Consider the following 23,327-nt stretch of genomic DNA (forward strand, 5'->3'; position numbering starts at 1 on the left):
GTTGCTGCCCTGTGCTAAATTCCCTTTTTTTCTTCATTGCCATTAGTAATAGTTAGGAAATTAAGACTGCTTTTTTGTATTTGTTTATGTTTTTTTTTAAAAAAACAAGGCAACAAAACACAGCATTGGAACAACACTAGTTACTGTGGTGGGGAAATAGGCAAAGCCAGTGGAGGAAGCATGCTCTACTTACAGTGAAATAACCTGATGAGCTAGTTTAGTCTAATTTATTTGCTATGTTCTGTTGCTTATTTCCCCCATTTTTGTTTTGTTTTGTTTGTTTTTTTTCTTGAACAAATAGGTATGGTTTCCTTGGCTGTTGTTTCAAGATATGTATCATCTCTGACTTTCTGATGTTTTTTCCTGTCTTTACCTGAGCTGTCTCATGTAGTCTATCTTTTCAATAGTGTGCAGATCAGGAAAGAAGGTAATACCTTGCCCAGCTCTTCAGAGAATAATATTGAATTTGGTTAGATACAGTGTCTGTTTTGTAGTAATAGCTTTCCTCATTTTCCAAACCTTATTGTTAGCACAGTTTAAGAGCTCAGTCCAGCATTATTCCAAGGTCATTTTGAAAGCCCTGCTGTGGTTCTGATTCTTTTGTATTTGTCTCCAGTTTTGAGCTGAATATGAAATTTAGTGGTTTAGCTTTTGGATGGGAAATTTAATTTACAACTTGGCAGCTCGTTTACAAAGCGGATACCACTCTGAAGGATTCTCCTAAATATATATATATATATATATATGGAGCTTTTCTCTTTTGTTCTCTGGTCATTTCTTTGTTCCCGTGAAGCATGGAATTACACAAAAATCACTGCAGAAGTATAAGTCCATAGTTGTCACTGCTCCAGGCCTTCTAGGCAGTGCAAGCTGGGTGAGACAGCAGATGCACTGGGGCTGCACATGCAGGGTATCCATCCAGGAAACACTTGCCTTCCCCTGGCATCCCTAACCTTTGTCGGTCCACAAACCTCCAGTTCATTGACAAAACTTGAGGAACGGCTTGTAGGACTGTTTTTCCTTACATATTTCCGGGTACACCATTATTGTCTCTGTTTTATGGTGAGGAGGTGTTGTGTAATCTCCAAAATGGTTTTCGTGAGCCAACTGCTCATAGGTTTTGAAATGAGCGTTTAACTTTCAAAGTACTTGACATATTTTGAGCCTGTGTAAAATGAATCATCCAAAATGACTGAGAGTCTGCTAGGCAATGGGTTACAGCATGAGTTAGGATCATCAAATCCATTTGAATTTATCTCAAATTTAAAAATGACAATATATAAACCAAGAAAAGTTTGGATACCTGAAAATCACTCAAATACTGAGTCCCAAATGAGGTCTTGCTGTGAATCCTTAGCTTTGACAGCTGAGATTTCCTTTGGAGGTTCTATGTAAGAAAAGCTAATCTTTTTCTTGATTAAATGACAACCTTTTTCCCTCTTTTTTAAAGGAATGTAATCCAAGGCTAAATGAACCTTTGTCTTCAAGTGAAATCTGTTCAGTAGTGTGGGCAAGATAATCAGGATGAGACTTATGAAGCATAGTGCTGTAAAAAAACAAATTGAAATATAATGGCATTTACACATGTGCAAAGGAACCTTAACTGATAGTCACACAGAGGGACACAGCACTCAAACATCCTTCATCACAGCTTGAAATGTGTCTCTGGTGCACACAGTAGTATGTTATGTTTGGAAAAGGAGCTGCCCTTGTAAGGTTGCTGAATTGACAGATACTGTTGGATCCCCAAATTGTCACACCCCTTAAGTCACTGGTTTTCAGTATAAAATACTAAATGCATCATCGTGAAGCATTGTGCTTTACTGTCTGCTACCTAGGCTGCTGCTTGAACTGGAATGTCTTTTTGAATTTTTCTAGAAAGTCAGGAACTGAGATTCAAGTCATCTTTTTTAATAGTTACTTTTTATATCACTGGAAAATATAATTCATTGCCAAGATAAAAAGTCCTGAAAAGGTGGTCAAAGTGCATGCAACTGGTCTTTGATTGTTTGGAGTTCAATGGATAAAATGGGAGGTTTCTCTCTCTATGGTTGTGTGAATGGTAGCTCTGATTTCACAGAATCACGGAATGAGTCAGGTTGGAAAGGACCTCAGTGGGTCATCTGGTCCAACCTCCCTGCTCAAGCAGGGTCATCCCAGAGCACATTGCACAGGTTTGCATCCAGATGGTTCCTGAATATCTCCAGAAAGGAGGCTCCACACCCTCTCTGGGCACTTTGTTCCAATGAGGGGTCATTTGCACAGTCAAGAAGTTCTTCCTCATGTTCAGATGAAACTTCCTGTGCATCAGTTTTTTGCTGTTATCTCTCATTCTATTCCTTAGTGCCACCAAACAGAGCCTGATCCATCCTCTTGCCACTCTCCCTTTGGATGCTGATGGACATTGATGAAGTCCCTTCTCAGTCATCTCTTCTCGAGGCTGAACAGGCCCAGCCTTTCCTCGTGAGAGAGACACTCCAGTCCCTTGATCATCTCTGTTGCCCTCCACTGGACCTGCTCCAGGAGCTCCATGTCTTTCTTGTATTCAGGAGCCCAGAACTGGACTCTAAACCAACAGATTTTAGTATTAAAATGATGGGTTTAGGTTTCATAGTGACTGTAAAGTTTGTATCCCAGATGACTGAATTTGTCTTGCCTCTTTTGAGGGATGAGAATGGGAAATTTTTAAGCATGGCATGATAGCATGGAATTTATAGTTTATTCATTACTTTTTACTTCCCCTGGAGTCCATGGATATTTTGCTCTGGCCAAAACAAATCTGCTAACAAATGTGGAAGTTCTGAGACACATATTAATAATAAAATTAGCGGTTTATATAAAGAAACATTGTTTGGAATTTCTAACTTGTAGAAAGTTATACATTAATATATTTTACTTCTGCAGTTTCAGTGTGTAATTTTTAGTGTGTAATTTCACAGATCCTTAATATTTTTAAATACAGGTAACGAATTTGGACATCCAGAATGGCTTGACTTCCCCAGAATAGGGAATAATGAGAGCTACCACTATGCCAGGAGGCAGTTTAATCTTACTGAGGATGATCTTCTTCGCTATAAATTTCTAAATGCCTTTGATAGAGATATGAATAGATTGGAGGAAAGATTTGGCTGGCTTGCATCTCCCCAGGTAAGCTGTATAGACTAAATGATAAGTTCTAGTCACCATTTGGGTACATGTTCAGACTAACAGCAATACCAAATTTGCATGCAGAAATTTTAAACAGCACTTTATTATGTGTTGCTTAAGGCCTCACCATATTTTTCAAGTTGTCAAAACATGGCACTGAAATATCTCCCACAGATAATAGAAATCTGAAACAGTCTCCTCTTAGCTTCATAGCAAGGTCTTTTCCATTATTTTTCCTATTTTTGTTTAGTAACTGTGGATTGGATAAAGCAGACAATGAAATTGTCCATAATCCAATCTAAGTGTTGCTTTGGGAAAGTGTAAATTGTTCTGACAATACACTTTATAAAAATAATTACTCTGATTCTGAGAAAAAACTTTCAGTAATAGTCTCCCACTCTTCAACCTGCCTCTTTTATATTTGCATTTTTTATTCAAGTATCCACTGTAACTTTTATGAAACTCAATTATTATAATTTCTCAGTGTTTAATTATTTCATTTTAGACATAATCCACTTTAAATCATTTTTTTTAAATTGATATCTAGTTATTTAATAATGGCTTTAGCAAATAGAAAAAAGGTGGTATGTGCAGCAGTTTAATGTGGCTTATCAAAGCTATTTCTGACAGAGATTTCTAAAAAAAACAAACAAAACCCCTTCATTTTCTAAGTTAATAATAGTAGGTGGGATGCAGCCCCTCAATAACAAGTAGGTTGAATATTTCATTTGATAAAAGGAATCCATTTTTTTACTGAAGGAAAGTGTGATAAAAAGACCATGTTATGAACCTTTGAGCAAGAATTTGTCAACTGTTCTGTGCCAGCCAGGTATCTACCTCTTTAATTTTTTATTACCTTATAAAAACTGTCAACTACACTTTAGTAATCAAAAACTTTAGACAACATTCCATAGGTAAACAATTTTGGTTTGCCTGTTAACATCCTTATCTTTGTTACTTGAATCTTTAAGTGAAATGAGATATAGAAACAGTGGGAGAGTTCTTGTTTTTGTTAATTCCATTAGAAATTAAATATTTTAAAGTTTTTTTGTTTGGTTTGTTGTTTTATTTTTTTTCCTTTCTTTCCCAGGCCTATGTGAGTGAAAAGCATGAAGGCAATAAGGTCATAGCGTTTGAGAGAGCAGGTCTTGTTTTTATTTTTAACTTCCATCCATATCAAAGTTACGTGGACTACAGAGTGGGTATTGAAACTCCAGGAAAATATCCTTTTCTTTACCATTTTGCTTGTGCAGAAAAGTTTTAGAAGTTGAAAACTGGTTTTATTTCTGTTTTCTGATGTGAATGCAAACTGTAGTGAAAAGGTAAGAAATTACTTGTCAGTACAATCTTGCTTTAATTGTTTACAGCAAAAAAGTAATTTAGAAATTTATCTTTTTTTCATAAGAGATAATTTTGAAGATAGCATGAGTAAAAAATTGCAATTTAAAGACTTGTGATTTCTTGCTTCTTGGAACTGTGTTGAGGCTTGAAAAAGCAAGTAAACTTAAATGAAGTACAGAAAGTGACCACAGTAAGGTGATGCTATGCATGCAGTCACACAGGAAAATGCATCAGTGTAAACCTTTATCAGGAAGGTTGCACAATTTCTGTTTTAAAACTGGGTGAACTGAAAATTTGCTCTTAGATCAGCTAAGCGGTAAATGATTACTCTTGAGTAATTGGCTGTTTTTGCATTTTTGTCCAAATTCTTAGCATTGAGGGAGATTCAAAAAATTATTACCGATTTGCTGGGAGAATTTTATTTCACAGAATTACAGAATATGCCGAGTTGGAAGGGACTCACGAGGATCATCGAGTCCAACTCCTGTCATATACTGGTAAAGCAAGAGAAGAAGTCATGGGGAAAAGTGGTTACTTTGTTTTACACATTGCCATTTTTGCACAGCATAACATATCAAAGCATTTTAATCCTAGAGAGAATGAACTCAAGAGTGCTCTGAATTTAGGGTGCTTAAGAACATTCAGGCAGTGATCTTTCCTCTCTAGTGACCAGTGACAGGACCCGAGGGAATACTGTGAAGCTGTGTAAGGGGAGGCTTGGTTAGATATTAGGAAAAGGTTAGGAAAAAGTTGGACACTGGAACAGACTCCCCAGGGAAGTGGTCACAACACCAAGCCTGGCAGAGTTCAAGCATTTGGACAGTACTTTCAGGCACACAATGTGATTCTTGGGATGTCCTATGCAAGGCCAGAAGTTGGACTTTGATCCTTGTGGGTCTCTTCCAACTCAGCGTATTCTGTGATTCCATAATTTGAAGCCAGAGTTGTCCATAAGCAAACAGCTAGGTGAGACTTGGGGTATCACAAATATTGTCATCAAAATGCTGCAAAAATATACTTAAGGAAAAAAACCCCACACATTAATTCAGGCTCTCTGACATTTACAACATGCACCTAGAGCTCCTAATGAGCACCTAAGGTCACTTAAATGAGTCACTGGCATGTGATTGCTGAAGGCAAAGATGCTGCTTCACAGGCTGCTTTGAAGTGCAGTTGTGTAACTGTCCCTGCCTGTTAGAATTCAGGGGGTATCTGGCACCTTGAGACAAAAAAACCTTTAATTTAGGATCAGTCAAATGCTAAATTCTATCAAGGTAGTTGATACCTAAGGTTAATAGGTGTGAATAAGAAACACAGCATACTAATGTGGGAATGAATCTTTGATCTGCATGGGGAAAGACACAGGTTTCCAGCACTATGAGTCAGTGTAACTGTTAGAGTGGCATCTTCTATTGCCCAGTTTCTGTGTCGTTATGTGAAGGCAAAAGGAAAACATTTCTGTGCTCGTGCTGGAATTTTACTTCATAAATTATGCTCTTTCAGAAGCCTTTTCATGAGAAACAGGCAACTTGAACTAACAAATTATTTCGGCCTAATTTGCTTCAGTTTTGAGGTAGATGAATAATCAACATCTAGGTCAGCTGTCTCTAGTTCTCTGCTTGTAGATAAAACTTTGAATGTTAAAAGGAAAACCATTCATAAGTTTCCAGTTTTATGTTTTTAATAGTGACTAGGCCTTTCTGTGGGGTAGTGGTTGAGTTCCAAGGCCAGTCTGCAGTAAAAGTTCGATACGGATACTTTCTTTCCTCTGTTCAAAAAGAACGTGGCTGAAAGGATGGAGAAAGAACAGGAAAGAGGCTTAAAGTCTTCAGAAATTACTGCTTTTCCTTCCTTAAGATCCCACACTGGTTTTTGTTGAACAATTTTTGCGCTCTGTTGGAAGTCTATATGTATATATCTCCCCCCTTTTTAAGCAAGGTTTGTTACCTTAGCACAAAAATAAATCTGCATTTCATGTTTGATTACTGACCAATATGGATTTACATATCTCTAAATTTGCATTTGGTTTAAGCAAAAGACACCCATATTTTGTTGAAGAAAAAAGCTACAGTACCCCCTTTCTCCTCAGTACCTGTTCATGAGTTGAGTGCTAAATAGCTTCCTCTGTCTTCTAAATGTTCTGAGCTGAATTTCATCAGGACAAGGTGTTTAATTTCACTACAAAATTCAGCCAAATACCGTCAAATGCTTTCTGTTGATTAGTCTTTTCCAAAATTAGCAGTGTGTGGAGAGGAGAAACAAAGGTGCCCTTCGTCTTCAAATTGATTATGTTGGGTTTTTTTAAGTGAAATTCAAGAATTATTAAAAACAAAATGACCTAACCATTTTGGACTCTTTACAGTCCTACTCGAAAGTGCCTTTTCCTTCATTTTCCCTGTGTTTATGGGACATTTGATGACCAAGTTCTTACTTTCCTTAATCTGTCTTAATGCATAAATTTTTGTCCTTTTAGCTTCTGTATTAAATGTTTCAGCACAGTTTTTATCTTTTTTGGTCTGTACTTTTATCTTCATCCCATCTCTGTTGCCAGAACCATATCCTTTGCTTTTAGCCAAGAAATGGTAGCAAGAGATAAAGATGAAATCTTAATTAAGTAATCTTTTGTATATTGAAGTGCAGTGAGAAAATGAGAACTGATTTACATATGTATTTAAAAGAAAATAAATATTTATATACACAGCTATGCTCTAGTTGCATGTCTGGAAAGCACCAGAAAGACAGAAATATGGATGCTTATTTAGGCAACACATGTTATTGTATAATATATAGAAGTTCCTAATTCTGATTTTAAAACAGATTATGAAAGGATGGACACGAAACAGTCAAGATCACCTGTAATCTTTTTTAATATCTTCCTGAGTCCTGCTCAGTTGTGTCCAGGCTTTCTAAGCTGATGGGAAATCTCTGTAATAGGCAGTTGCATATAATACAGAGGACCCAATCTATTTAATATTATTTGAATGTATTTGATTTGTGATAGATGTTTAGGTAAGCCAAACCAGACTGCAGAGAAAAGGGGAGTTTCTCTATGAATAGTCAATAAACCTTACATCATTTTACAGCTGGTCAATAGAAATTCTTACCTCCTTTTCTGCAAAGCTTTAAATGAAGCTGGACCATCACCCCCTCAAATAGCACTTGGATTGTTTTATAAATGTTTATAAGGATTGAGTAAGGGTTGAGGAACAAAATCCAAATTATCCTGTTTTGTGATTTGCATTTACCTTGCAAATATGTTATTAAACATGCATAAGATTACGTTAAAATTGCATTAAAATATTTATTTCAAAGTATTGTAAAAGCATAGTAATTCAGTAAGTAATGTGGTAGATAAAGTGCCAGCTTTTCTATTTGCAGCTCTGTCCATAGAAGAGTTCATGGATTTTGCTGCTCTTCTCCCCTATATTGGGCAATAAATTTAGTTGGAGCACCAAACTGAACACAAATCAGGCTTTTTTTTTCTTTTCCAATGAGAATACAGGTTAGTATTTCCAACAGTCTGTCACTAAAACAAGAGAGCTCACTGCAAAAGGAAATACTTTTATTATGTGCTTAATTAAAATGCACAACTATTGTTTAATGTTTTAGTGAAAGTAGTCTTCAGAAAACCAGATGCTTGTAAAATTCTGAAATGTGAAAAGTGACTTTTTTGTGAGGTTTTAAGTTGGAAGGCAAATGGGCATGTTTACTAAACTAGTTATTTTTTTCCAGCGAAATACCTAATTTGTGAAGATCTTAAAATTCTTTTTTGATGCCATTGTTCAGGATCTGGTTAACAGTATTTACATGAAATATGCTATATATGTGTGAAGACACAGTGATATTAACTTTAGCATTGCTCTCTAGCCTGGATTCAGGCACAATTTGATAGATTGTTTTTAAAATACTGTAGCCATAACAATGGCATTTGCTGTAACTAGTTTTAAGGGAATCATTAAACATGTCAGGGCTTTCAGCAACATTGATAAATTATTAAATTTAATGTATAGTGTCGATCACAGAAGCAAGGAGTGAAATGCTTGACAGAGATATTCTCTTGCCATGTAAAAAAAATATACAGAATATTGTTTTATATATATAGGAATAGTAGAAGACATTGCTGATGCTGAAAGGACTAGAAGTTGTAGCTTGTGCTTTTGGTATGTTGTGCATTACAACAAAATGAATGGTAATTTGAATGTGTTTACAAAATAAAGGAGGGGAGAGGTGTGTGTATATAGTGCATCTAAAAAAGCCATTGAGGACTAAAGTTGTCAAAGTATAATTTTCCTAACTTATGTTTTTTAAAAAAAAAAGGTCACAATCATGAAGATTTTGCCAGAGAATGTGGTGATCTTTGGGCACCTGCCCTGTAGAAATCAGAAACTAACTTAGCAGTTTTGGACCATTCTCTCATTGTGCTGCAAATACTTGTGGGGAAGGGATTAGTTACCATTAGTGATTTGGTAGCTAATTGACAGCTTTGCTTTTTTCCCTCCTGTGCATCTATTTTTCTTTGTTGCCTTTGTCAGCAAAACCTGTGCAATCTTTTATACTCAAGTGTCTCATAGTAAATTTGCAGTTACTTCTGTGTTATGTCATGCTTCAGTCTCCCTTGTCACTGGAGATTTCAAGCAGTAAGGCTGGTGGCTGGGAAATTTCCCAGCTCATCTGAGAGAAAGTTGTGTAAAAAGACTTAAAAACAATTCTGTTAATATCACATTTTTGAGCAGGCCTATTTTCAAAAAGGTTGAGCAAACGCAGAAGGCCAAGAGCAGTTTAAGAACCACTGACTTTGAAAGAGTGTTGCTTCCCTCATCCCTAATCCTATTAAATACAAGCTGTAGGAAAATAAGATTCTTCCATGGCTTAGAATTGAGGAAGCAGATTGTGGATTTTGGAGCACTGTTATTTCCCTCTCTTTTTTGGAGAGTAGAGATTGCTTTCTGTTGTAACTTCAGGAGGGAAAAGAATGCTTTGAATATGTCCAATCAAGAAACTAAAAAGCACTGAAAGAATCATAAAATTAAAATATTCTATTTGTTGTTGTTCTAAATAAGAAGAAATTGACTTTTGAATATGAGTTAGCTCTTTGTCTTCCCATTTATTCCCTTACGCTTTCTGATTTTATTCTTTCAACTTTATCTTTTATTATTTGCCAAGTCTGTTTGAATCCTTTTAACTATCTCTACAGGTATTTCAACTCATTGTTACTCTTTGATAAATAGTTCACACCATTTTAACAACTGCAGTCAGAATGTTTATCTCTTTAAAAAGTCTTCTATTAAATATACTTTCTTTTTGTTCCTCTGTACTATAAGAATTCAAACTCTTTTCTGGAAAACTCTCAAAGGAGTTATGTGGTTTTCTTATGTAAAATTATGTTTTTCTCATTAACACGTGATCAGATTCTGACAGACCATTAAACATTGCTGAATACAGTCACAATTATGTTGCTTCTTAAATGCAATTCAAATGCATCAGTTTGTTTAGTGGAATATTTTTTGTCTAGTTCTTCACCTGAAGTGCTGGGCATAGCTGCTGTAATGCTGTAAACTTACATGACAGATTGCAGAAGAGACTGGAAGGTACTTTCTTTAATATGAGTTACTATGCTAAAATTAAATTTTCAGGACAAAATGTGATACAACTTTTCTATGTTCTTCGGTTTTCCACTCTTTTCTTGAATTTTATTATTGTTTGTGCTTTATATTGAGTATATTAGTTATATTAGTTACTGCAGTTCTGCTAGATTTTTTGCTTTGATTTCTTTGCCAATTTAAAGTAACTTGGCATAGTTCCTTAACAGTTTTTTTAAGTATAAAATCCTTCTGGATTCTGATGCTGGAGAATATGGAGGGCATCAAAGGCTGGACCACAATACAGAGTACTTCTCTGAAGAATATCCTCACAATTATCGACCTCATTCAATTATGGTAAGCAGGATTTATTTTTTTCTTAATTCTACTTTCATCTGTGTAAGTTTTGCTTGTTTGTTTGTTTGTTTGTTTTTCACAAATATGGAGTCTGTTCCAGTATTTTTGTGGGTTGTAGTTTTAATTTGTTTTCTGAAATCAGCCTTTGTGTAAATACAGTAGAGATGACAATGTTATGGCTTGATTATAACTAATACTGTTAACTGATTTTTCTTTTTCAACACTACTTTTAAATTTCTGTGCACTTTTTTAGTGTCTGGCATGCAGTGCTCCTTGCCAACATGCATGAAAGCCTACTGATATGCTTTTGAGTTGCCATTTTTATTATTATAATTTGCTTTATTTTCATGCCTAGGAAACTCCATCTTCATGCATGTTTTTGATTTAAAGCTCTGTAGAAACTGAATTTTGCGTCGCTTTCTTAAAATCATGTTCTTAACTCCTCGAATACAAGTTTGAGCAAATCGTGCATTTCTCCTCCTCAGTTTACAGAAAAACCTTGCAAAATGAAACAGGATTTCTTGGTTCACATAAAGAATTTTAAGACTTTCCAGTCCTAAAGTGATATGAATAATGGATAAAGGCTTTCCCACAAATCACTTGAGATGGAGTGGGAAGCACATCCTTGCATACAATTTCTGTTAGCTGAGATGGTCACTAATAAAACTCTACCTTTCCTAACTACTCTTGAAATCAATCACCACAATTAACAATTTTAAAATGTCATTTTTCCTATTCTTTATTTATGTATACATATATGCACGTATGTCCCACTCTTTATAAGTTTTCACATATATGTATGTGGTTGTATGTTCACATGCACAAGAAAATAAGATGCAAAAAGGCTGTGAATTAAGGCAAGAGATCAGTGAAAAAATTCTGAAAATGCTTATATCACTGAGATGATTTTTATATCTAAAACATATATATATGGATGAAAGGGTGTGTGTCTCTATGCATAGGTCTATTGATAATATAAACACCTATAAATAACTTACACTTGTGATCTTAGCCTACAAAAATGGAGTACCTGCACTGATTTGTGAGAACCACTCCTCTTCCGTGACAGAATGGAGACATGAATTTCTAGTGTCACTTCTTAACATTTCTCATAAACTCTAAACTCCTGAGAATTGTCACTTTTAATCTCTCTCTTTCTTTCATTGCATTCAGAATATTGGCATTTCTTTCATTTGCTTGATACAAAATAGTTTCATTACATGAAAGAATTCTTGTGCTTTTGTTGTGCTTGGTGTAAAGGATCTTGGGAATATTTTGGGGTGGGGTTTTTTTTTAAAATATATGCATGTGACAATGCCCTCAAAGTGTGGGTAAGTATTTGTGCTAATTTGCACACAAAGAAAGGTAAGGTTATGTAGCAAATTAATGCTTCCAGAGTTCTTCCTTCATGTGTCCAATTCAAATACCTCGCTTTGGTGATTGGAGAGCATCTTAATTATCTACCACTAACTCAACTTTTGCGAGCCAATTAACTGTAATTTGGAATGTTCATTTCACATTTAGTCTCTTAGACGGCGAGTGCAAGTCATGAAAGACAGGGGAAAAAAAAATGTGAAGATGTGGATTGCTAGGAGCATGTGGAAGACAAGGCATGTGACAAACAAAGCAGCAAATGCATTTTTGCAGCATAAGCTGTGGCATGGCAATGGCACCTGTAGGTTAGAAAGAAACCCAGCACTGTGGGTCGGGTAAACTTTCTTTTGTGTCCTTCAGCAATTCAATTCACAGACCACCTCCAGCGACACCCCCGGAGAATGGCGCCACTTAAAGGTAAAATACTCACAAAAGGACACAGAGTAAAAGTAAGCAAGTTAAAAAAAATCTGGAAAACTTGACTAAATTCAGCAGGTTAGATCTTCGACTAAGAAAGAGCAAAGGTTACAGTAAATGCCTCCAGCAGCTGTTTTGCAGTAAAACAGAGATGTTTTATTTTAAATAGCAATTTACATCCAAGTTCTTGGGTAATTTGTCCTGCTTGGGAGTTCCTTTAGTCTTAAAAGCAGTTTCTAAAATCCAAGTAGAAGTCTTCCCCTCCAATTTCTTTTCAAAAAGCATATGATGCCACCCCAATAAACTCATAAAAGTTCTTTTCCTGTTGTTTAACAATTATTTTATTCTCTTTACACAATGCATGAGACTTTAGTTTATTGCTTCAAAAATTTTAGTTCTTCCTCTACCACAAACTTCAAAGAATTATTTTTTTAATGACAGATACACCTCCCTTAAGGTGTGTAAGTAAACATTGTCAGCAAAACATGCCCAGAGGGTTGTGACAAAATGAAATCACATGCAATAATTCTGCTTCTCAAGTCAAGCTTAAATAGCACACAAATGTGTTACGAAAATAGAAGATTAAATGTGACAGGATTCATTCTGGAAACATCACCTAATAAAAGAAATATTCAAGGTGACATAGCAAAATCAGAAAAGAGAGATGTGAAATTCCTGGTGCAAAGAACCCTGGATGAAGAGGAAGCTTTGTAAGCACTGCTAGGCATTTCTCTGTACAATTTTCAGGCTTGTTTAGTAAAGCTCTCAAGGGCCAGATTTCAAAATCATCAGACAAACCTTGAAAACTGCATAGAAAAATGCACAAAAAAGTTCTTTGTTATATGACTTATGTAAATAATTATTATAATTTTTTTTCCATTTCACTGCCTTTTCTGTTCTTGATTATTAACAAATGTATGAAATGTGCATAACTTTCCACATTATCAAACTTTCTAATAAGCTGTGAACCATTTTGTCACTGGAAGAATAGATTCTTTTTAGCACAACTTTATTTCTGTTTACATCTCCGCTGTGTTATTCTCATAATAGCTTTTTTGGGGTATGTTTTATAAAAAGATGTGTGCTTTTTTCAAGCCTTCTGTTTTTATGTCTTATCATCTCTTTGTAAGATGTAAATTAAGTGCTGCACACGCATTTCAACTCCAGTCAGATCCTAGTGCCCCTTTAGGGATGAAGTAATTTGTTTGGTTACTTCGGTTTTATAGTTGGATGTGAAACTTAGATTTGGGGCAGAAGGAAGAAAAATAATAATTTTTTATAACACATGTCATTCAAAATATTTTCTTGGTCTTTTTTAAAGTATCCAACTTGACTGAATTTTGCTATAAAAAAGAACTAGATATCAATGTGTGTCCTAGTAAATTTTTTTTTGTAACACACCAGAAGTTAGGATTTATGTGAAAATGGTGGGGTTTATACTTCATGGACCAACAGACCTGAGTAATAAACAGATTAAATGGAATATTACAGAGTATGTTGTGTCATTGGAAAAGTAGTATATAGTTTATCAAGAAATATAATTGTTTAACATAGTTCAACTTTTAGGTTTACTTTTTCTGTAGTTCATTTCAATTAGTTAAAAAACAAATAGATGTCAAAGTATTCTTTTTCTCCAGTCTCCGGTGCTGTCTTTTTTCTGATTATTTTTGGAATTCACTGATATAATCTTATCACATTAAATGAAACTGAAATTATATAGTTTATTTTAAGAATATCTTTATTACAGGGTTGGGTTTTTAACCTTGACTTTAATGTATACTGTTCAAGGTCAAAGTGCAACTTCCTGCTTCCTTGAGTCTATTGACAAATTAAAGTACTCACATAGAGTGAAATGATCTAAAAGCTTTTAGTGACCTTAGCTTTGAAAACTCATTTGAATAACTTTCACGATAAGGATTTATGTATTGAATTTTAAGGGACTGATGTAATCTTTAACTGTTTTCTCCCCTGACATGCACAGATATACAGATTAAAGGAAGGAGTGTTTGTAGTTAGAAACTTAACTGTTCTAACTGAGGGAATCAGTAAGACTGTATTACCAGAAAGGTCTTTTGTTATTTTTACCTCTTGATGATTAAGACTTATAGATTCATTTGCTCATCTTCATCGATCGTTTGACTTCTTAAAACCACCAGCAAATGCAATGTTGGTAATTTTGTTTCATCCTATCTTATTTTTCAGTCTACTTGTTTGTCTGGGGTTTTCGTTGTCTTTTTTAAAGTACCTTTTCATAAACTGGAAAAAAAGTGCAGAAGATAATAGAGGAGAAATTCTGAGATACAGCCTGTGCAGTATATGGTCTTCTTTTACATAAATGAAGCAAGACAGTCTAAGAAATTATTTTCTGCATATTCATTCTGTACAGCTGTAAAATTGAAAAAACAAATTGAAAGGCAGAACTTCACCTTATTTGAAGCATACCTCCTTTGTCAGTGCAATATCTAGCAAAATGAAAACCAAAATGTCTGAGGTTTTGTATAGTAAATTATAGTCAAAAAGCAAAAGCTATCATCTATTTTATTCATTGATGGTTAATTATATTCTCAGAATAGTGTCAGTGTCTGACAATTAGTAGTGATACAGAGACATGAGATTATCTAAAGCCCTCATTTTAATTAAAAGTTTGGGTTAGTGTTGGCACAGACTCTTGTGACATTGCCTTCTGCATCTACCAGCTGCAATATGTGCTATCAAATATTTTTCTGCAGTGCCTGATCTAACTCTGAGTTCTAGTAATTCTCCCATCTGTTACAAAATGACCTTGAAATTATTTTTAGGGCTTGGTGTTTTCCAGTCCTGAAAGTAGGATGAAGAGGAGTTCATTGGAGTTCCAGCCAATTTCAGTTGTGCTTGCAGCTGGTCCTGAATTAGTCTGACAGATCTGAAAGTTGCAGTTGTCATTTGCAGAACCTCTTGCTCGTGGGGTTTTAGATACATTTGGAGATTGCTGTGTCTTTTAGTCCTCTCCTAGAATATGTAAGGTGAGATTTCTCCTTGTAGTCGCTGCTGTTCACAAGTGCTCCCTACACGTGGTGTTCCTGTATTCTTCTTAGCTTTTCTAATCGCTTTTTTTTCTTGAAATTATCTGGATATTCACAGGGAAAAAAAGTATGAGTAATCATTTGGCTGAAAAGCATCTTATGTTTCTGGCCAGTAGTAGTACCAGGTTTTTCTCCCTGTTTTTGAATTAGCCATCATGAATAACTATGATCTTGATAGAACTCCATATGTATGTTGGTAGAAAAGAGGTTGATTATAATAAACCTCTTTTTTTTTTTCTTTTTTTGTTTTACCTCTGTACATGGCTATGTTATTTTAGTGCCAGAAACCTTAATCTTTGTGGGGTTTGCCTAGTTTCAGACAGTGTAACTTCCTCATAGTTTAAATGGACATGCAGTATAAAAAAGGTAAAAGGGGATAACAAAAAACAGTTTTCTATTTGACTTATAAACAAGATTCCTATCCTCCATCATCCTCTCTGTTAGCACATCTGCTGGTGAAGTCAACCACAGTTACTCCATTCCTACCAAATATTCCATTGAGGAAAAAAAGTATTTCAATATTATTTGATGACTAAACATTTGAACATTAACTTCATCAAAAACTTCATCTGTACAGCTGAGTCATCCTGACTGTCCCAAACAGACCTGATGTTTTCTCGTCTCCATATTCCAGTCCCCCATCAGAAAGGGCCTTGTGAGCCTTCATATGTGTGTTTTTAGATGTCTTCATGGCTTCCTAAAATAGCAGAGTTTATGTAACACCTTAGAGGACTTGAGGTAATAATTAAGCAATTGGTACAGAAAGTAGAGAGATGATTCACTGAGAAATCTCAAGCCCTGAATAACCTGGTTTGACTTCAGAGCTCAAGGAATCTGGGCCTCCTGAGGCCCTTTCCCACATGGGTGAGCCTGAAGGGGAGGAAAGCGCTGAGAAGGATGTTCAAGATGAACAGAAAGCTTGAAACAGAAGAGATTGTGAGGGTGGTTTGATTGAATGATAGTCAAGACATGGGTTAGTTCAGATTACATTCTCTTTAGTACTCTGTTCTTTGGGCTTTCACTTCTGTCCATGTTCATCAAGTGAGCCTTGTGAAATGGTCAAGGAGATATGAATGAGAAAAACCTCGTGATCAGAAGAAGCAGGTTAGAAGAGCAGAAATCAATAGAACTGAAGCAGGTAATTGAAAGTATATAATTCAACAACAAAATAAACTTCTGAGACCCTCTTCCCAGGGTATGGGAAAAGTCAAAAATTGCACATCTCTCATAATGTCTCTTGCTGATGAATACTGAGATTTCCTATAATGGTTTTAATCAGGATACCTCTATATACTTTTACTAATCTATTTATAGATAGACATATATCTCCCTCAGTCCATTACACAAATGTTCTATCTGTTCAAATAAATAATAAAGCCCAGAGCACATTCACTGTTTTATTTCTTGAAATACCAGTGGGCTGGGAAGGAGAAATACTACCTATATATTTGTAACAGGAATTACCAAATACTTGTGTAGTATTTTTCCTTTCTAAAAAATTTTACACCAGCGTAATGAATACTTAATCATCTTATTTGTGATTATTAATCAATAATTAATATTTATTCATTGTTCATGCCTTAATTGTTGCTTTTTGTAGTAAACAGCCTTGGAGATGGTTGCACTGATCAATGAAATAAGTTGAGATTAGGATATAGTGCCATATGTAGCTATTCTATGATTTAGTAAAAAGCCCACCACGACAAAAAAAGACATTAAAATGCATGTTGAATTTGCCTAGGTAAGGAAGAAACAGGTGACTAAAGTAATAAGCTGGCAGATATGTATCTTCATGGCAAATGGAAAACATCTGTCATTAGTCTGAATACAATCATCTGCGCAAGTTCTGAAATTGTGCTTAAGCCAGTTTTAAAATTCTGATTGGCAGCGAAGTGGTTAGAGTGGGATGCTTCCACACTGCTCTCAGATTCTCTCTCAGCTGATGTAAATTGACTTTAAAGGAGCTGGGCTAATTTACTCCTTCGAAGATCTGGCATATTATTGACCAGAATATAATTGAGAATTGCTGTGTCCTGTATTAATGTTAATTTTTATTCCCTTAACTGAAGTAACATTTTGCAAATTCTTTGTTAGAAAACTTATTTCTGTTTGTTCCTTCTCCCTTCTCACTTCATTATCCAAACCCAGAGTGCTGAATTTCGCAATACACAATTTCAAGATCTCTCCTTTATCTATATGTTTTGAGGTAGTTGACTTCATTAAGTATTTCCTCTCCTGCACAGATTTATAGAAGCTATTTATCACTGAAACCTTAGGGGAAATCATTATGTTCACTGCCTTTCAAGAAGCATTGGACATAGCTCTGTCTGGTTCAATGAAGATCAGCTGTTCTTTTCCTTTTTCTCCTTTTCCTAAAGCTTTTTGCTTCATTGCTTTATTCTGTTTTGAAAACAATGAAAGCCTTTCATGCCATCAGGCTCTAGTTAGCAGATAACGTAGCTGAAATTGCAGAATATTAGGCATTCCACAGGGATGAAGGATAGCCTGAAAGAGGACGTTGTCAGAATGAAGCCAATAATCTTCAATCTTGTGTTACCTTTTATAATTGCATTTTTATTGACTTATTCAGAGAACACATTCATAGACTTGACAATTGATGGAGTACCATGTATCAAGGTAATTGGTAGATAGTACATATCGGTCTTGTTTGCAGATTGTGACTCTACTCTGCTTGGAAGGAATGTCATGTAAAATATATTGCCACGAGTTCTTTTGTGTGATCTATGAGGAGTTTTTTGATTATATATGTTTGGGGGTTTTTTCATGGTATCCAGGAAAAGGGGCGAGAAAATGTGATAATTTAAATGGTTAATTTTGATTCTGTCCGGTCTTGAAAGTGAGTTTTATTGCTCAGACACAGACATTCCATAGGTACCAAGAGTGAGAAGAATATGCTGCTGTGTCATATTGCTGGTATTTACCTGTATGAAATGACATCACAGACCTTGGGGCAACTTTAATTCACAGCAGAAGGGTGTTGTGAAACTTTGTCATTTGTCATTGTACGGTCTATTGACCTACATGTCCTCAGGTTTTTGAAACTGGTCATTGTAAGTCAATGAGGCCCTCTACTGGTAGCCACCTAAAATAGATCAAGGTAAAATATATGCATTAAAAAAAAAGTAGAAAAGAGGTTGCAATCAAGCTATCTTTTAAATTTTTAGGTTATCTTGTGTAATTCAAATGCTGGGGACTAAGCAGTCATTCTTTAAAAATGTGATGACCCACAACACTGCACAAATGACAGATTTTGGACAGTTAATTTTTTTAAAACAAACTGTTATTTCAAAGTTGTCTCCTATAAAGGTTTATGCTTTTTTCAGCTATTCTTGTTCTTGTCATATTTTCACTAGGTGTACATTCCAAGCAGAGTGGCTCTTGTGCTTCAGAATATGGATATCCCAAAATGAAGTTCTCTGTAACTACCACTGAAGAAGCAAGTCATAGAAGAAGTGCTGAAACACTGTGCTAGTACTAAGTATAACAAAACTTGCTCTAAGGAGGCTTTCTGAAACTGAGTATAGTAACATTAGGTGTTTAAAATGTAAGATTAATATTCACATATAATTGCAGAGCTCTTGACTTGCTAGACCCTCTTTTGAGGAAACTCTACAAAGAGGCAGAAAGGAAAATGTTGGGTTTGTAGTTCTAGTAGTACAAAATTACACTTAAGGTGTTGCAGAGCGGCAGGTATTCTCAATTAAACTGTTGTTTACAGAATTTTATCAGGAATAATAAGAGTGATCCTGCTCCAAAGTTTGTAATTTCTTGTGATCCTCATTTTGATAGTGAATTCAAATGTTCATTATATATGAATGCTTCTTACTAAAAGTAAGTAGTTTGCTTAAAAAAACCAGAAGTTTTTGGCTAAAAGGCAGCCTTAATGGTTTGTGGGACCTAATTTGAGGCTCCTCTTCTTCAATGAAGTCCAGCATGGAATTAGAAATGTTTATCCAAATGGATGAGAAGGTCCTCTGAGAGTATCGTACTTTGCCATTTTTTATGGAATTAAAAATGCACAAATATGCTGAACAGCAAAATGAGCCGGCCAATCGACTGGTGACCTGGCTGATGCTCTTGTGTGTGTTGCTTATTTGCTCCCACCCAAATCACTTAGTTGGTCCATCTCACTTGCTACAGCTGGACAAAAATTACACAACTATTTTATTTAGATCACTTAAATGTTCAGTGAGAAGTGTGTTTTGTTCTTACTGCAATGATACCACACTGGAAGATGTATTTAAAGTGTAGTTCTTCCCACTGGATTTATTTCACTGACATCAGGACCTTGCAACACTGATTTCACTACTTCCAGAAGCTGCCTTTCAGCTTGGAACATGATGATGTTCTTGCACTTTTATAACTTTTGAAACATTGCTTCTCATGAAGAAGCAGTCTCAAAATACAGTGATCAAATTAAGGTGTTTTTTTGATTAAAATTAAGATAGTTAATTATTGGAGTGCTGCTAAGATAATTCAAGTGAGTTCCTTCATGAGCTACAACTTTTTTGTAAAGAGTAAGATTTTGTATATTTGAAAATGTTGCAGAGTATTCTGGAAAATTAATACCAAATTAACGAACCATGCTTTATTTTGTTCCATTAATTTAAAAATTTGAATTGGTTCTGAAATGAATGTCTTTTGTACAAATCTGAATTTTCTAACTTTTAAAATAGCCAAAGAGGAAGATGTCCGTGACCATTTCCAAGTCATAATTTTGCCCAGTTTCCTTTGTGAACCATTGTGTAAATTACTGAATAGTTGTGCCAACACTGAAAATCCATTCACAGTTCTTGGAATGCTTACTTGTGGCTTACTTCTTAAGCAAAATAAGGGATGGAATAATGCAGCATGACGGAAAACAGTCTTTTGCAGAGTTCACACTGAAAGGACTTTGTGAACATCCCCAGTCTGATATGTTCTGTGTGACAGAGAATCTTATATTGCAGTTGAGTACTATAGGATCATGCTTCATTTTCCTCTACACCAGTTTGATCATTGTTTGGTTGTGGGCTAATAAAAGCATTCCTGTTACGCTATGACTTTAAATAAAATATACAGAACTGTTTTAGCAACTGGAACTGATTATCTTTGGTTTTTTTCCCAGATTGTTTTCCTTGTAGTGAAATAACGAGCAACTTCTAATACATGTTATATTTACATTGTATTGATCTAATATGTTTTATAGGGTGGTTTGTTTTTTTACTGGCACCAGTTCCAGGTTTCAAAATGTAATGCAAGGCAAGCGTCTGTGTCAAACCTTTTTTCAAGAGAAGGAATAAATGTATGATGTGAAGTATAAACTGTAAAATTACATGCAAAATAAACTCTGAGGAGGAGAAAATAAATTCATATATGGTTTCATTGCTTGTATTGTAAAACAATTGTACAGCAGTCTTAACACTGGAAGACAGATTAGATTTTACTCTGTCTTGAAATCAGGAACTTATCTTGGTCATAAATACTCTGAAACTGGTAGAATATTTGTCCTGTGCTCATTTTCTTTGATATAGTGATAGATTAATAAAAGCAAACTACAAAATTGTAAGTAAGCAAACTACATGTAAGGTGAACATGTAAATACAAGAAATATCATAATCGGGGCTTTTTTGGAATCCACCTCTACATTTCAGTGGTGAGTGTACTCCTGCCTGTCTTGCAAGACTGGAAAATTTTTTTCTTGCAATACCCATGGAAGGCCAATTTCTTGCACCTGCTCTTTGAATTTTGGTGGATTATGAAGAGAAATTCAGCTTTCACCTTGTATCTGGTGGCACTCAGGTTGCAACCGAGGTCCTTCCTTGCCATCATGCACTGAGGTTTGTAGCTGCCTGTCACCATGACTGGTTGAAGCCTCAGATTCCTTCTGAGAAGCACATGAGCTCCAGAGCTTTTTCTGACTGGGTACCCCTCAAATCAGTCCTCTTTGGCTCTGTCACAGAAGTAAATTAAGTGGCCCATGGTGATATATCCCAGGGTACAAAACTCTCCACAAGATATTTAGATATAATGAAAGAATACTCTTCAAAGTTAGCCTCTCTTGGTTGAAAGGACTGGTGAGGATTTATATTTCAACATTTAGAAATATATACTTCCCTGTCACCTGTAAGAGTACTGGTAATACTTGGTAGCTCTGTCCTCAGAAGTTGTTGCTCCATGGTCTCTCTCACAGTCAATGAGAACTCAAGCTCGTCTCCACCTGCCAGTTTATCTAAAGATTCAGGCTGACCTTCCTTCCATCTTGCATTGTATGTGCTGAATGGTTCTTTGTACTTAATAATTCAAGTTATTCTCTGAACCAGGTGGTTATTGAGATAACAGGAAGGCATCCACTAGACTGGTGTATTCTGTGAGCAATAAGTTTTGATTTCCCTGCTGTTTTCTCCTCCTCCCACAATTCAAGCCTTACTATCCTGAGGTTTATTTTGAAGATGAAGAATGAAGTGGTTATTTCAGCTTGGTGAGTACTTCAGGAAAACCGATTTTAGTGGAAAAAAAACTGTTTGAGCTTTCTGGTTTTTTTTTCTCTAGGAAATTTTTCTTGCTTTTTATATTAAATTTAGTGAGAAGTTTGTTAACTATGTGCTCTGAAAGACAGGAATGTGGTGTAGCTGATACTCTGCCAAAAGGAGACTAGCTGTATGAACAGTAAGCACCAGACTGGGTAAGCAGGTAATGCAAGGTGATATTTTTCTGTGTTAATCTGTCAGTCGCAGTTCTGCTCTCAAATGATATTTAAAGCATTTTGAAATAGTTTTATTTTCCCCCTTTTTTTTTTTTTCATGACTCCAGGTTCTTAAAGGCTCAATAATGGTTAAAGGAAGAACTTCCTGTTTGTTTAAATCTCTGTTCTCAGGGATTAAAAGTAACTCGTTAGTAGTGAAGGGAGAGGGTTAACTGAATGAACAGCAGGAATTGTTTCTTTTAACTTAAATAGATGTGGGTATTCTGTTTGGGATATGTTAAGGTGTATGATTTGTCTGTCTTCTGTTTCATAAATTACTCCCTTTCTGAGGAATTTAAGTATTCAGCATTTAAGAGTTTTATCTTTGACTGATGTTTCCAAACTGGGCATGTCGTCATCATTGAAGTACTGCTACAGAGATGAACCAGTATTTTACATATTTTCATACATCATACATTAGCTAGGATCTGAGTTTCATAAAAATCAGCCTATAAGTGGCATCTTTGTAACAATTAATTAGGAGTTTTTTGCCAAGGAAGACTCTGCACGTGTGTGTCTTCACACCTCATAGTATATGGTGCAAGTCTTCTGAAGGGGTTGAGGGTGAGGGTTTTTTGCTCTGATGGAGCACTGTCTCTTTTGCCAAACTTATTTTTTAATTCTGTTTAAGTTTCCAGATTATGACTTGGTCTTAAATTCTTGAGGAGAAAAGCAGCATCTTTCTGAAAGCCTCATGAGCATTGGGGGGGGAAAAAAAAAAAGAGAGAAAATCCAAAAGTTTTAAGTTATGTTTGCCCTTATATATAGAGAAGTATTTTCTTCTTCATGCAATGTTTCCTTTATGTAGGCTTTTTCATTTTTGATTTATCTGAAAGTAAGCTTTAGTAGTAGTGATGGTCTGATCTATGACCAATCTTATTAAAAACAATTAAATAAATTGTTGGGTAAAAATAACTCCTGTTGAATACATTAAAATATCCCGCTTATAGAAACGTAGAAACAAAAGCTAATGATGACTCACTAGATAAGACAAATTGTATTTTTCATGTCTGTGAGTACAATATATACCCTGTAAATATAAATAGGTCTTGGATATTCATGGTAAAAAGGAGCCTAAAGTAAATAAGGAGAAAATGTAAGAGCATGTATGTATTGAAGTAATAAGTCTCCGCTGATGTCTTTGCACATTTACGTAGCTATTCTGAACACTGAAAAAAGATCTAAGTGGTTACTTGAACTAGACCTGAAAACTGTCTTATAAAGGTAACACAAACACAGTACTTTCTCAGTATTAGGAGATTGATGCAGCACTAATCACCCGTGCCATTTGACTCCAAGATAATC

The 23,327-nt window shown here is 35.3% G+C and overlaps 1 protein-coding gene across 2 annotated transcripts in view; it reads left to right on the top strand.

Moving 5' to 3' along the window:
- GBE1 (1,4-alpha-glucan branching enzyme 1) overlaps positions 1-20,650 on the top strand; it is a 146,683-nt gene extending 126,033 nt beyond the window's left edge. The window contains exons 13-17 of one of the 2 annotated variants that reach the window (XM_027692623.1): positions 2,963-3,147; positions 4,238-4,368; positions 10,307-10,424; positions 12,159-12,215; positions 18,652-20,650. In XM_027692623.1, coding sequence (XP_027548424.1) covers positions 2,963-3,147; positions 4,238-4,368; positions 10,307-10,424; positions 12,159-12,215; positions 18,652-18,708 — 548 coding nt within the window. In that variant the 3' untranslated portion in view covers positions 18,709-20,650. The remainder of the gene's footprint in view (positions 1-2,962; positions 3,148-4,237; positions 4,369-10,306; positions 10,425-12,158; positions 12,216-18,651) is intronic. The other variant, XM_027692624.1, reaches the window with a different exon arrangement.
- Positions 20,651-23,327: the final 2,677 nt, after the last annotated feature.

Source organism: Neopelma chrysocephalum, unplaced genomic scaffold (assembly GCF_003984885.1).
Source record: "Neopelma chrysocephalum unplaced genomic scaffold, ASM398488v2 Primary Assembly neopelma1_87, whole genome shotgun sequence".
Classification (NCBI taxonomy): domain Eukaryota; kingdom Metazoa; phylum Chordata; class Aves; order Passeriformes; family Pipridae; genus Neopelma; species Neopelma chrysocephalum.